At 33.2% G+C, this 15,005-nt stretch overlaps 1 protein-coding gene across 1 annotated transcript in view; it reads left to right on the top strand.

Annotated features, from left to right (window-relative positions):
• Positions 1-15,005, top strand: part of LOC105627778 (disks large homolog 4) — a 349,694-nt gene that overhangs the window by 216,500 nt on the left and 118,189 nt on the right. Inside the window, exon 6 of the mRNA XM_012209058.1 lies at positions 11,916-11,951. Within this exon, the coding sequence (XP_012064448.1) occupies positions 11,916-11,951 (36 nt within the window). The remainder of the gene's footprint in view (positions 1-11,915; positions 11,952-15,005) is intronic.

The raw sequence follows: 15,005 nt of genomic DNA on the forward strand, positions 1-15,005 counted from the left end.
ATATATATATATATATATATATATATATATATATCGTAGATATACGATTATAAATAAAGCAATGCAACATTAAACAAAACAATATTTGCAAATTTTTGCAACATCAAATAAAGCAATTTCCCATTACGGGGTTCTCTTCCTCAAAGAGTGGGAAGAATGTTTTTTTTTTTCATTTTTATTCTTTCCCGAGTTCTTGCCTGTTTTCCCTTTTTTATAACTATATTAATATTAACACTAGCGATGAGAATTATATAGATACCGTAAATCCATACCAATATTTTTTAGAGAGATAAATATCATTATATATACATATGTTCACATTTGCAACTTAATATTATGTTATATAATATTATATTATGTAATATTATATTTCATATTTGCTAACTTAATATTAATACCTACGAACAGAAATCGTAATAACTTTTTCGAGAATATTAAAGTAAAACTTTAGATACAAAAATAAATAATAAAAATTTTTAATTCTGCACTGACTCCCCTCTTTTTTATTGATAAAAAATTTTTGTTAATAAAAATTTATTAGTAACAATCTTTGATAGAACGAAAAATTTCTTGTTTCTCTAAAACAAGGGTTGATAGAATTTAAATTTGAAATAGAAAATTCAAATTTAAGTCTCAAGGTTTAAAATTGAATGACTATAATGAATTACCTATTTAATTTCATTATCAAATTTATTAACATGAATATTGATTTAAATCCACAGAAGAATAAATGACAAAAAATATCTAGTACATATTACTGTTGCAGCATTATCATACGAATGGAATAATAAAAGAGAGTAACAGGATAATAGTTGATATTATCAGCGTGGGAAAGCGAGGGTTGTTTAAATGTCACGATTAAATTGTGAATAGACCAGATGTACCGCGTACAACGTTAATCGCGGTCATTCTGCATATCATATCGAGTTTGGTAGATTTCATTGTTGTGAACGAACGACGCTATACGATCAAGCCGGAAGTTTTTAAGTTCGAGATAATGGCGCAGATGAAAAAGACTGGCCACGCTGAACTACCGGACTTGTCGGTGCTTTCGTTCGACATCGGAAGCCCAACATACGCTCGCCCGTCCATTTTCGGTCTCCAGCGAGTTTCCCGGCCTTAACGCGCGTAATCTAGCCAGAGATATGAACCCATTGCGCGAAAAAATAGCCCAGCAAAAATCTCTATTCCCCGGGGAAAAGGTTAGAAGGATTTTGCAGACAGACTCTTTCAAACAGAGTCCATTGTTTCTCTCGGGAGAAAAATGACTTCTTTTCGTAACTCCGGCGTTCGTTGAAGAGAGCCTTTAAGTATTTTGACACCTACAAATTTAACATCGTGCATCGTTAACGTGTGTGTGTAATGGAAGAATAATAGTGGAGTCTAAAAATTTTAATAATATTTAAATTTTCTATAAATACTAATATTTATATTAGTAGTTTAATTATTAAATGAATGATAAATTGGAACCAGCGCGATAGGAAATCTAAAAAAAATAAATAAAAAGATAAAAAACATCTCATATTATTTTCAACGTTTTATAAAATTAAAATATATAGATTTTTATTTTGATTTTTTAGTGTTATCAATTAAATATACAAAAGAGAAAATGTTTGTAATTTTATTTAAACTTGCTATAATTTTGTAAATATTCCATGAACTTAAGTTTATATACAATAATATGCAAAAATAATTAGAATAAAATAAGAAGTAAATATTCAAACTAAAATATGAAGTTTGATGTTTCTATTAGTGACAGTGCATTAACAGTCGATATATAAGTTTTGTAGTTGTCGCAAGTTGTCGAAGCTGTGAGAGAGATTGTACTTGTGACACGAGTACCTGCCATGAACTAAGCATCTTGTAGCGGATATCTTGAAGACAGCACGGTTGATGCTCGACATGCTGGAAGTTCACTAACTTCTACTTCTATATCATCGAAGCAAATTCGTACATGTTTCTAAGAGTCTAAGTATTTTCTAAGAGTTCGGCAATGTTTCTGAAAGGATGATTAGATACGATAGCAGTAGAAATTCTGAGTCCGCTCCGATTTCTGTATACAAGGAAATACAGAATACAATAGAGGAAAGTATAATATCAACCGATTTATATTATCGACCAAAGATAATTCTTATTTCCATTGAGAGATGATAATGTTATACGTGTATAAGATGCGTATTATTGTTTTGTAGCATAAATGATGTGATCATGCGAATTATGGCACCGTAGCGAATAGCTCATGACAGCTTTTTCGTCAACATATTTCTAAGTGTACAAAAAATTATTTTCCAAAGTCAATTTCTTGTTTCTCAGGTAATTAAACGATTTTATGATTTTATTATTATTACTATATTATTAATCAATTTTATCTAAAAATCTACTCGTTTTTGCTAATTATCAATCTTTATATCCAATTTATAGATAAAATAATTTCCGTCCTTTTATATTAAGTATTATTTAAACTATAATAAAATCAATAGAAGTCAAAACGTAGTTAAACTTAAGACAATGTGATTTAAAAAGGCATATCACGAATGCAAGATGTTAGCTAAATTTTATATTTTAATAGATTACAATAAAATGAAATTAATACAATAAAATAGATGTTTCGGTCTTATATCGTCAGGCCAAGTCATCAGTATTGAAAAATTCATATATGTGTTGTAATTATCATACTTGTTAAAATAAAAACCGTAGCGTCAATCTCTGCGAAAATAAAATTGTAATCGAGCATTGAATATTTAATTTCATTATTATAATGTGAATAAATTTATTCGAAACTAGTACGATAGTTACATATATGAATTTTATAATACTAAAGATGGCCTGATATAAGGCCGAAACAGCCTTTTATCTTAACAGCCTTCTATTTTATTGTATTAATTTTATTTTATTGTAATTTATTAAAATATAAAATTTAGCTACTAACATCTTGCGCTTGTGGTGTGTGCTTTTAAATCACATTGTTATAACAAAATCTTTCTCTCTCTTTCATTTTTCTTTTTTTAAATTTTTATCAACTTAGGATGATCGATATTACACGATTTTCCCTTACAAAATACAAGGAAATTAGTTACTGATCATGTCTATCAGAATATGTCAGACATTTAGACAAATTTTTGAAAATTTTTATATCTTAAACATGTAGGTTCAGAGATAAAGAGGAATGGAAAGAGAAAGGGATAAAATGAAAGGAAGGAAGGAATTGAGAGAGAAAGAGAATATTAAATTTGATGAAAATAAACATAATTTTAGAGATACAATGATATAAAAAAAATCAAAATAATTGCTCAGTAATTTAAACAATATTTTATTCTCTTTTTGTATTTATATTAATGTTATAAAAAATCGAATTCTATTTATATTTGAAAATTTATTCTATAATCCAGATACAATCATATTAGGCCAATTTTTATGTACGTTTGATTAATATCAATTGTTAATGAAATTGGTAAGTTCGTAAATATCTTCACACACCTTTATTTCAGATCGAACATTTTCTAGATTGTAATAAAACAACATGGGCAAAAAATTAGTGACCTCATCGAAGGGAACGTAGAACAATTCTCTGGGATACAATCTGTATCATATGACAAAATGCCATATTTGGAGGAAACGAACTCGTATAAACTCGCGGACAGGTATTGGGTATCGACAAGCGAGGCAAATCTGTACGAATGGATCGGTGCATGGCCACGGCAGGCATTTTCCTTAAATTGAACCAAGCTGAGAAATGGCGAACGTCCCGCAGCGCGGCCGGACGGTGAAGGGTGAAGGGCTTGCGAACGACGGGGGAGAAGGGATGGTCGACAGCGGACAAATGGACGACCGTTCGTATCCGCGAACGTATTTCACGTGGGACGTATTCCACTGGCCGGACCTGCCCCGCTTCACCCTGAAAGGCAATAGCTGGAACCGAGAGATTCCCGCCTTTTCATGCCATCCTTTAGCATTCATTGTTTCGGAGATCCGCTGGTAAATTTGTTTCGTAATCGTTGGAATTGCGCTGTCGTGAATGCAAAATCCGTTTCCGTCTATTCTGTGCGAGACGCTGAAACTCTTTTGATATCACTGACTTTGTATATATGATCTGAATACAGAAAATGTAATAAAGCGTTTTCTAAAATGTGTAACATCAGATTGTGTCGGCAAAAATGCATAACAAATATTTTGAAACGAATATTCTGTTTATGTTTGTGTATCAGTTGAATATTTAGTAAATTTTCTTTGATATTATTCTTTATTAAAGTCTGTTAATAAATAGAAAGCTTAGAAAGCATCTAATCAAAATTTTACTAAAAATTATTAAATCTCGAGTTTGCATATTTTATTCGATTTTTTTTTCAAAGGTTGTAATAATATTGCGTTTTAATGAGTAATATGCACCTCTGTGTATGTCATAAAAAATGAATTTAAAAACGAGGTAATTTCTAATTCAAGAAATGATAAAACAGAGAGATAACGAAATGCGAATGGCACGACGTTTACTTTGACAGTGAACTAGTTTCACACTCGATGTGAATCGGTCCCCACCCGCGAAATTACCGTCATCCCTTACCGGAATAGACCCCCTAACTTCACGCTCGACGATCTTGACGAACGTAGATAGTAATTTTGGTGTTAGACTTTTATCTCCGTGACGAAACATAACGGAATTCATATTATTATCAAGAATAATCTTGAAAAAAAAAAATCTTGAAAAAAAAAGGAATGAATGAAAATTTTTCGCGATTAATTTCCATAATTTTATTCTCGATATAATTATAATATAGATAAAATTACGATACAGGAGATTTTACGTGCATTTTAACAGATGCAGTCAAATGGTCTTTTAAATTTATTATAAAAATGTTGTTAACATAGAGAAGTGTGAACTTGGAAATGTGTGAATTTGAAAGTGTGACAAGAAATGATTGCCCATTATTTGGACTCTAAAATAGCTCTGCTAGAGAGCCGTGATCAGGGACATGAAATTTAATGGTTTCCGTTTAGGGTCGGTTTTATGGGAGCAGTAATTGAATTCCAACGATACACATACACACATACGATCTAAACTACCTTGACCCTTGTCCGCTTTGGAGGTTGTCCCACGAATGCCAAAAATGTGTCCCACGGAGTCACAGGTATGGCACATAGCAATTGCTATTTCAGATATCCTATTTCGGAATTCCTATATACGGAATTCGGAATAGTATAATTTATTTTCTAATATATTATCAGAATAAATATTTTATATATATATATATATATACGGTATGTTTTTAACACAACAATGGATTTATTACTTAAAAGCTCAAGAAATCATTTAATGATTACATACAATGATTATATACATTTTAGACGGAAAGTTATATCAACAGGAGAATAGATTTGTTAGCGTTACTTGCACTTTTTGCATCTTCGCCTTCTCTCTCTCTCTTCAATGCATATAGGTGTATTTATATCGTTTTAAATTTAACAATTTTTGAGAATTTCAAGCAACGCGAGCAAACCTAATATCGTGTGATTGCTTCACATTCCTCTGTTGCGTATTTCACACATTTTATTTCTTCTATAGTGAAAACACGACAAATTATTTCGTATATCATTGACGCATGAACGACATTCCGTTGTGTCAAGAATGCAGCATTGATAAGATGAAGGTGAAAATTTATCTGGAATTTGTTACAATGCTTCCAGCATTGTTGTAGCTGATAAATGCTATCTAAAGAATCCTGATTCATTGACGGCTCAAGACCAATGCGCTCTTTGAGATAACGTGTATCTATTGTTTACATCCGTACCTCTTAACATTGTCAACGTATCAGAGATATCGTTGACATTCGGGACCTCACTTTCTCATTTACGAAGCATTTTGATATCATTGTTTCTCTTTTTTTATTTCTGTGTGTGTTTTTTATTTCTGTATGTTTTTTATTTCAGAAATAACTTTATGAATCATGACATGTAGAAAATTGTGTACGCCAAATTGAATCGATTGCTGGAATTATGGATATAAAAGGATTTTAATTTTGTAATAAAATCGGTAAATTATCATCATGACATAAAACATATAATGATAAGTTTGCTGACGTCGTGAAATTGCAAAACCCACCTTTAATCAACATTCAAAATTGCTTGTCGTAAACAGACATGGCAACAAATCGATCCTTAATTTACGCCGCAGTTTCCGCAGCACGCCTCGGAAATATTAATCTCCGCTGTTGCCGCACGAAGATTATATATACAAGTAATTATATCTACATAAAAAAAAGTTAAAAAAAAGAAGCAAAGGAGCTGTTTTGATCAACGAATTTGCAGTGTTGCTTTTTCACGCAGATTCAGTCTCGTTAATAACCGCGACGCGTAAACTCGTGCTTTTTGTACCGCCGCGCCATCGCGTTTCATGTTCCTATCGATCTGCTACTTCAAGCCTCGTAAGTTTTCCTACCCCTTGTACAGTTTGCCCAAAAGCGCTTGAAAGGGGAGAATATTTTCATCCTCGTCCTTGCAGCGCGAGACGCGTCCGTCGCATAATTAAATTTTTCAGCTTCGTAACTGGTAACTCGAAAAAATTCTTTCTTTGATCCTCTGTTGACGTCGTAATCCGTCAGGAATTCTGCTAATATATGTTCTTGCTCTTTTCACGAATGATATGACGATTTCGAGTGAGAGATTTTTCTTCTAATTAATGACATTTACCTCTGCATTGTTTTACGTGCGGTACTTTTTTTGTTTGAGCTACGTTTCATTTTCTTTTATATTGATAGTCGGAAGATGGACATGTGCGCATATACGGTTACCGTAAGAATTATATGCTCAAATTTCTCAAGTCCGTAAGCGAGATTTACCTATGTGAAACCCTTTCTTGGATAGGAGATGAATTATTACGCGCACCTCAGCCTATCCTCTCCCTTTCCTCTCAAGATAATCCTGAGCTCTCTTAGGTCACACGGCGTTTCGGCGCGAAACCTGCGGTCTTCCCGTGAAAATTTATTTCTTTATACTGGCGCATCTTGTAGCTCTTCTTTCGGAAGTTAATATCCTCTTTAATCTTTTCACGTCCGGAAAACTTCGCCGGCGAAGGACTCGCTCTCGCAACTTTGCGCGCGAACTTCAACGTCGCGCGAACTTCCGCCGTGTGTCTCGCGCACCGCCCTGTACTAAAGTTAAAAATTTGCCCGACAACAAGAGAGGTTATTTTCAATTTGCTCCTTTTGCCTCTCTTGCTTGTTGTCCGTGTGGATCGATCTGCCTGGCAGCGGTACAATCTCGTGTGGCTTTGACGCGGACAACCCTTGGGTATGTCTCACCGACGACGAATATATGAATAATTTCCCCGTCGACGCGGTTCGCCCGACGAAAATCGATATTCCATAAATGTGTAAATGTGTAACCGAATCCCGGCGATTCTCTTTGCCTAAGCAAAGTACGTACCCTTGTCGACGACCATCGCATGTGCCCTGAGACGCATTAGCAGCGTCGTCGCACATGCTGCACTTTTGACATCTTCGAAAAATCCTTGATCGACAATAGAAGCTGACAGTGCAGTGATACACATTAATTTTTATTTTATTAAATTCGCTATCCTGTGAATGTTTCCCCTAAGAATCTCGAAATTCAGCCGTAAACTTATCCGCTATAGCAGAAGAATTTTTCTTTCGGTTTTTCCAATTCTCATCGTTCTCTGTTCTCCGCAGATGATGGTTTTTTTCTGTTTTATATATATTTCTTTTGTTTGGCAGATTTTATTTGCCGTGCACTCCACAATACTGAATTTAACGACAAACTTCGAAATTTCGAAACTTTTTCGTGCACGAGAAAAGGCAATTCACGTTGATTTGCCAAAAAAGAAGAAAAAGAGAAATGAAATGTTGCCTCGATATATTAAAAAAAAAGATTCTCCTACGTTTGTATGTATCGGATCAACTCACGAAAGATGGATTTATGGGCAATATCACCTACAACGGAAAATTCGGGACGCGGATGTGCGCGCGCACGCAAGCAAATGTGTTTCAGGAACGCGTACAGAATATCGCGTACAGAATATCGATATCACATTGTCGGAAATCACAATGTAATACGTCCACGAACGTTTCCGGCGATCGATGCATCTCTGGCCGCTTGTCTTCCCGCGCCTGTTTCCTCCGTGCGTGTATCACTGCGCTCTCGATCTCCCGCATTACACGCTGTCGGAAATTCAATTTTCCCGATTTTTCCACGAAAAAAAGGCCCGATGCTACAATCCCGGAATATGATAGCTGTTTATAAAACAAAACGAAGAAACAGCGGGAGAAATCAAACTTTCTTTTTCGTTGTTCCATGATAAAAGAAAAGACTACGCTGCGTTTTATTTCAGCATATCCCATCTTTGTCTGTTTTCTTTCTTTTCTTGCGAACAAAGTTTGCTATCTCGCGGTACGGAAATGTTTTATGATGTCGAGCTCAAGCTTTAGTTAAAAACAATAGCCGGAACGGTATTGTATATAAAAAATATTACGTCAGATAATTAAATTGATGTGTCAACACATTTCCTGGTTAGTTTCATGAAACATAGATATTGTACGAGCAAACAGAAATAAGCTCTCTTAATTATATATTATAATCCATCTATGCCATCGTGTTTAGAATTTAATGAACTTGTTATTAATTCTCCTGAAATACTTGCTGGAATAAATTAAAACGATTGCACGATCGCATTGTTTATTCATCGAGAAAAAGCTTTCGGGGATTGAGTTAATCGCAACGATCCATCTTCATTAACGTGCTTCTCCTTTCGATTCCACACGAAAACAGAGCGAGAGTATAATCGTATCATGTTGAGAGCATGCTGGCAAGAAAGGGAAATTAGGACGTTGATTTCACTCGCGACAAGGCAAACTTTTTTTTTTATCGTATCGTATACTGGAACGAGGTAGGCTTGAATAGCAATTAATTACGAAGGGACGTCGGAGCAATGACCGGAAACCCGACTCACGATGCGCAGCGAAATATGAAATTCAATTTGGTCGTACACGCGGCCATTTCCCTGGAAAATTAAGGGTTGCCATTTCACTGGTAAGAATTTCGGGAAAGACAGCGCGTCGTTAACGATAACGACTATGTCGATCAATAATCCCGATGTCTTTCTCTCGGAAAAGCCCGGAATCTATACTTAAGTTAATGGATTATGTAATGCAATCAGGAAGAGTGATGTGATGTTTTTCCATTTCTCTGGTTATTTTAATAACATTTTTAATAAGTCATTATTTTTTCTTATTCGATTTTCTCGATTGATTTCTTTAAGATATATTTTTAATACGAACATGATTCTATTAAATTGCGTAGTTTACTTGCGGTAGAACGTGCGACTAGAATGTAAATTAATTCGTAGCATTGAATATAATAACTCGATTTCATGGAGAACAAACCAGTTTTCTGTTTTTAATTTATTTTATCGATTTACTAATCAAAAATATACCGTCTATTACATGTCGATTATAACCTGCGTGTAATCATGCAGCAAAATTTTATAACGAAGTAACGATATAAAATTACAAGTATCGATACTTAATTTATCGCTGACACTTGAAATCTTGCCTAGAGTTTACATATTCATTGAATAATAAGGAAAACAATATTTTTCTGCATTGACACGCCTCGCATTTTCTTTCCCATCATAAACCCTGTAGAGATTCATCAAATTTGTAGCACGGATTATCCACAAATATCATGGGACCTTGTGTACGTAAAAATGATTAGATAGTCTTGTACAGACGCGAAATTGTGTTGGGAAAACGATGATGTCTTTCTCTCCTTGAATTTAATCGAATGAAAATTATATCCATGCCTATTTCCTTTTTTCAACCTTTTTTTCTTCCTTTTTTTTTACTTGTCTATAACAAAACGCGTCGGACATATTTTAATCTATCGAAATAACATTAGGTTTATTTTTTTATAATTGAACTAATGTATACTTTCTGTACTTAAAGTAAAATAGTTTTTTATTTAAAATAATACATGTTTGAAATTTTGTGAAAATGAAAGAGAAAGAAAGTTCAAATGCTGTAGGTGATAAAAACAGTGAGGTAATATTTTTACAATAAATTATTTAAAGTTTAAGATCTTAGCTTTACTATTAAAATAAACGATCAATCTAATTTAAGATATTAATTTCAAATCATCTTCGATTTGCGATTGGATTTCAAATCCCAATAATTTTATTGGTGTACAATTTATAAAACTGAAATAATATATCTGTAAAAATTTGTATTTAGTATTATTTAGTATTATTAAGTTAAGATCAGTAAGATCCGTTTTAACCGGAAATAGAATTATTTCTATTAATTTAATAAAAAACAAATCTATTGATTTTATCCGCACACTGAGAGAAAAATGTTTTGTATATATAACTATAATTATATATTACTATAATTATGATTATTATTGCTATAATAACAGTAACTACATATTGTATATAGTTCTAGCAATAAATGTACATGGTAATCTAAAATGACTATAATTATAGTTGGAATTGCCATAAAAATGATTCAAATGACTATAATTTTATAGTTATATTTTGGAATAACCATATTTTTATAGTCCCAGGTAATTTTAACTATTTTATAATTATAATAATTATAATTATAGTCATTTTAGATTGCCAACTATATACATATGTTGCTAGAACTGTACACATAGTTATTATTATAGCAGTAATAATTATAGTAATATGTAATTATAATTACAAATACCAAACATTTTTCTCTTAGTGCATGCATTTTCATATAAGAAGTACACGCGAAGTTAAAATGTGACATCGAGTACGATTTTTTTTTATATTAGATTCGAATATCACGTGGAACGTAATATTTTAACAATCGACATTGAATGTGTGTTTTAAAGCTCACCTGCATTTATTCCACGATATTATCGCGGTGACGGCGACGTGGTGAAATTCGTCGTTACATTGCATCGCGAAGTTCAATTATCGTGGGCGCGATAATTATGCGAGGCGGAGAATTTCGTGCTCGCACGCGCCATTGTCAACTTCCGCTTTTAATGAGCTCACCGCGTTTAATAAGCGCGTGGTATGCAAAAGGAATGAATTTGCATTGTGCGGAAACATCTAAAATACGAGCTTAAGCCATTTAGCCGAATCAACAAAACGACGTCGCTGCCGGCCAGAAATATCTCCTTTCTATTTTTTTATTTGCATGAATAATCTTCTCTTGAATACACATGTAGTACAGCATGCGAGCACATCTTCCCAAAGACTTCCTCTCTAAAAATTCCTAAGCTTCACTAAAGTAACTTTCAAAAAGGCCAAAAATTTTCGTCTACACACAAAATCATTATCACTTTCGATATATTTCCATTTACTTTATTTAATTCGATTGTTATTTAAAAAAAACGGATTTGTTGTAAAAGCTCACATTCGTTTATATATAATAATAATATATTAATAATCAATAAATTAGTTTGGATATATTTCATATAATAAAGCGTTTTGCAAACTACACGAGCGTATACTGAGATGAATTTGGAAATCATTTATATCTTGATAGCTTACTAGCAAAGCTGTAGATTAAACTTCGGTTATAATCTAGTTAAAGTGAGAGCAGCTACACGTAATGAATAATAATGATTTATCCATGTCCACGAAGTTTAATCTGCGAAAATTTTGTAATCCTCCTTGTTAGATAATTTCATAATTAGAATTCATCATGTATTAAAATTCATCAAGAAATACGCTCTTGTGAGTGCACATCTTTGATGTATAGAACTTGTTTGCATAAACGATATTCCTAATAAAACGATGCCGCGATATTTTGGTCATTTTTTGGAATCCGACGCGAGATGAATGGCCTTGCCGGAAGCATGAAGTTCCAAGCTAGCAAAAGAGCAAAAAGTCACGCGACCTCTCTTCTAATTCCCTGAACGCTCGGTTGTTGCAGGCACACACTCCTCTTCTCGCGGCCGACACGAGACACGTAAGTAGAAAGTTGGTAGCAAAAAGTAGCCGAGTCAAGGAGATTGTTAGCAAGTAGTCGCGACCGAGAGAAGAATCGCAATTGCCACGTGCGTTTGTCTCTCTTTTAATTTATACGTTTTATTCGTCTGATAAAAATATTTCAATTAATCAGTAATTAATATCAGTATTAATATAAAAAAATTACTGTATAAAGCTGTTGTTTATTATTTGCTTCAAGTTTTTTTACAAATTTGATAAGAATTTTATATCAATTTTTATCAATTTTATTTCAATATTATTTGATTGATGTTAACGTGGCCGCTTAAATTTTTCTCTCGGTTCGAAAATAGAGCGTATTTACATATGATTAAATGCGGACGGTAATATCTCATCGAAGGCATTTATCCCATTAATTACACAGATGACACGATTAACAGTTCCCGCAATGCGTGTCCTGCATTTCTGCAAATTGATCAGCTGCCGTATACATTACCGATGTAGCGCAAAGCTGGCGTATCATTTCGAGGGAACTCAAACTATCGAGAAAAGTCTGACTTTATTTTTAATAATTCTATAATTCTTGACTATATTAATTTAAATAAAATAAAAATAATTTATTTAAATTTGAGAAATATTTTATTAATGTTGAAAATTTATTAAAATTCTTGCTAGAATGTGTGCAGAAATAAGTACAGAATTATTTTAGAATAAACAGAATTCTTGAAAAGCGCGCTTCACTTTGGTATACATAGACTCGCCTTCCTCAGATATAGATTGTTTAAGAAGTATTTAATTATTATTTATTGTTACAACTCCTATTGCAATGCTCAAATAGCTACAGAATAACACAAGAAACTGTTTAACGACATGAAATCTACACTTTTTTCATTTTGATATTTTAACAATTTTAACATTTGCTTGTTTCTATTATAATATTCTATTATAAAATTTTTTTTTGCTTTTTAAAAGACAGCATCTTTTTCAAATAGCATTATAAATTCTAACAATACTAAGTAAGAGAATTTACGCAAGATAAATTGAAACGCTGCATGAATTTTAATTTTGAAACAGGTTTTTTTAATGACCGAAACTACTCTATTTATTAAAAATTACAGAACTGTTATAAGCAGCTAGAACTTTTAAGTTCCTAAATAATGTTGTCGATTTATAAAGCCTACAATACTTATAATAATAATGATGCAGCAAACGCAGCCAGAAGTACCATATACTAATGTGTTCAGATTCATTTATCGTGATACAAATTGTTCATTGTACAGCAAAGATTTTACCAGCATTGGGAAGAAAGTGCAAGTTCGGAACTTGACAACGACAGCTGACCAAATCAAGTCGCGATATTACAAATGTTTTATAAGATAGCGCGACAGCTATCTCAGCACTTACATTGAGGTTTATCATGACGTAATTGCAGTTTCATATCGTTGGTACGCGGTGTCTCCTCGTAAATTACACGCGCAAGAAGACGTAACGGATAATTATTTGCCCCTGAGTCATTAGCGCTAACGATCCCCCTTGCCATTCCTAGTAATGATACTGGAATCTAATCTACGAGCAACGATTGCGTTCACGACACGTCGTTCCTTAATCATCGTTTGATCGGTTAACTTCGGCAATTATGTACGCCGACCTTCAAGACGCAAACGATGAATCTGAAAGTGTCTGGTCCGCATGAACTTCCTCATGCTTCTGAGAATCGTTTGTATAATGCGTGTTCAGGAAATAGTATCATCTCAGTTCCTTCTACTCTCTCTTCCGTTTCATCGAACGGTTTCATCCAATTTGCTGTGAAACTAATCCAGTTGCTTCTCAACTCTTCTTCAAGAGTTTGCCAGTACTTTAATGATTCTAAGCTATTAGACATTAACATATTATTAGATCTTGCCTTTATCAAATCTATAATCTTGAATATGGAAAAGAAAACAATTATGATAACGATTTCGCGTATATTATTTTTTACATTCCTTTTCGAATGTGGTTTTCTCGTATATTAACTAAGGAATAGAATGTAATAAGATTGTATGACTAGTTACATTATTTTGAAAAAATAGACTTAAAATTAAAGTCCGGATAATTAAAAAATTTATTTATTGTTATATTTATAATATGTAAATTTGTGATGAAAAAAAAATTTAAAAATTCAGAAAAAAATTTAAAAAGCAATACATTTTTCTTTATAGTTTATTCGCGTTAATAATTATTTTTGCGACATATAATTTTGATTCTCGATTTGTTACGAGTGAAGGAATGCAATAAAATCGAGTGTCGCATACAATTTCATATGGACTTCAATGACAGTGATGTTAATTTTACAAGGTATCTTGAACGTATTGCAAAATGATTGCAAAATTCCGATAGTCGGAAAGCCCGAAATAATTATCTCGCGACGTGAAAGTTAATGTATAGATGTGCAATACATGTTGCTTTTACATACACATACATACAGAGAAATGTTTCCCTTCGAGTGTACATGTAAATATGGTGCGCAAATCCGCACATCAAATTAATTAACTATTATGCATCTCATTATGTTCTCATCCCATTAATTGGGTTGAAATCCATGTCTTAATATTTTGATTGATTCACCATTGGGGAAATTAAAGGTGATATTAAACATCAAATGAATTATACGTTATAGGTTTAACCAATGTATTTATGCGCATCGATATTTCATGAATAGAGAACATGTTAAAAATAATCTTGTTCCGTCTCTACATTTAGACATATCTTTGTCAGAGTAGGACACATTATTTCATGTTATCCCTTCAGATATCGTTATATATTTCAAGACATTATTCATTCAACGGAGTTGATTAGCCCTCGTCGGTCGCGCCGGCCTTTTAAATCACCCTTGTCTCTCGAATGTGCAAACACACCCATCGCCTCCTCAAAACTTCACCAGTTTTGTTCTCCTCGGCCTCGTCGGAAGATTCATAGCGAGCCTGATTCGATTTGCAGCGTCGTTTGAAATTCAGGCGAGAGCGTATTTCATTCGTCGACGGTCAGAGAAGGAAAGATGAGGGGATGGGGAGAGAGGGAGGAATCGGGTTGAAAAGGC

Source organism: Atta cephalotes, assembly GCF_000143395.1.
Source record: "Atta cephalotes unplaced genomic scaffold scaffold00010, whole genome shotgun sequence".
NCBI classification, from domain to species: Eukaryota; Metazoa; Arthropoda; class Insecta; order Hymenoptera; family Formicidae; genus Atta; species Atta cephalotes.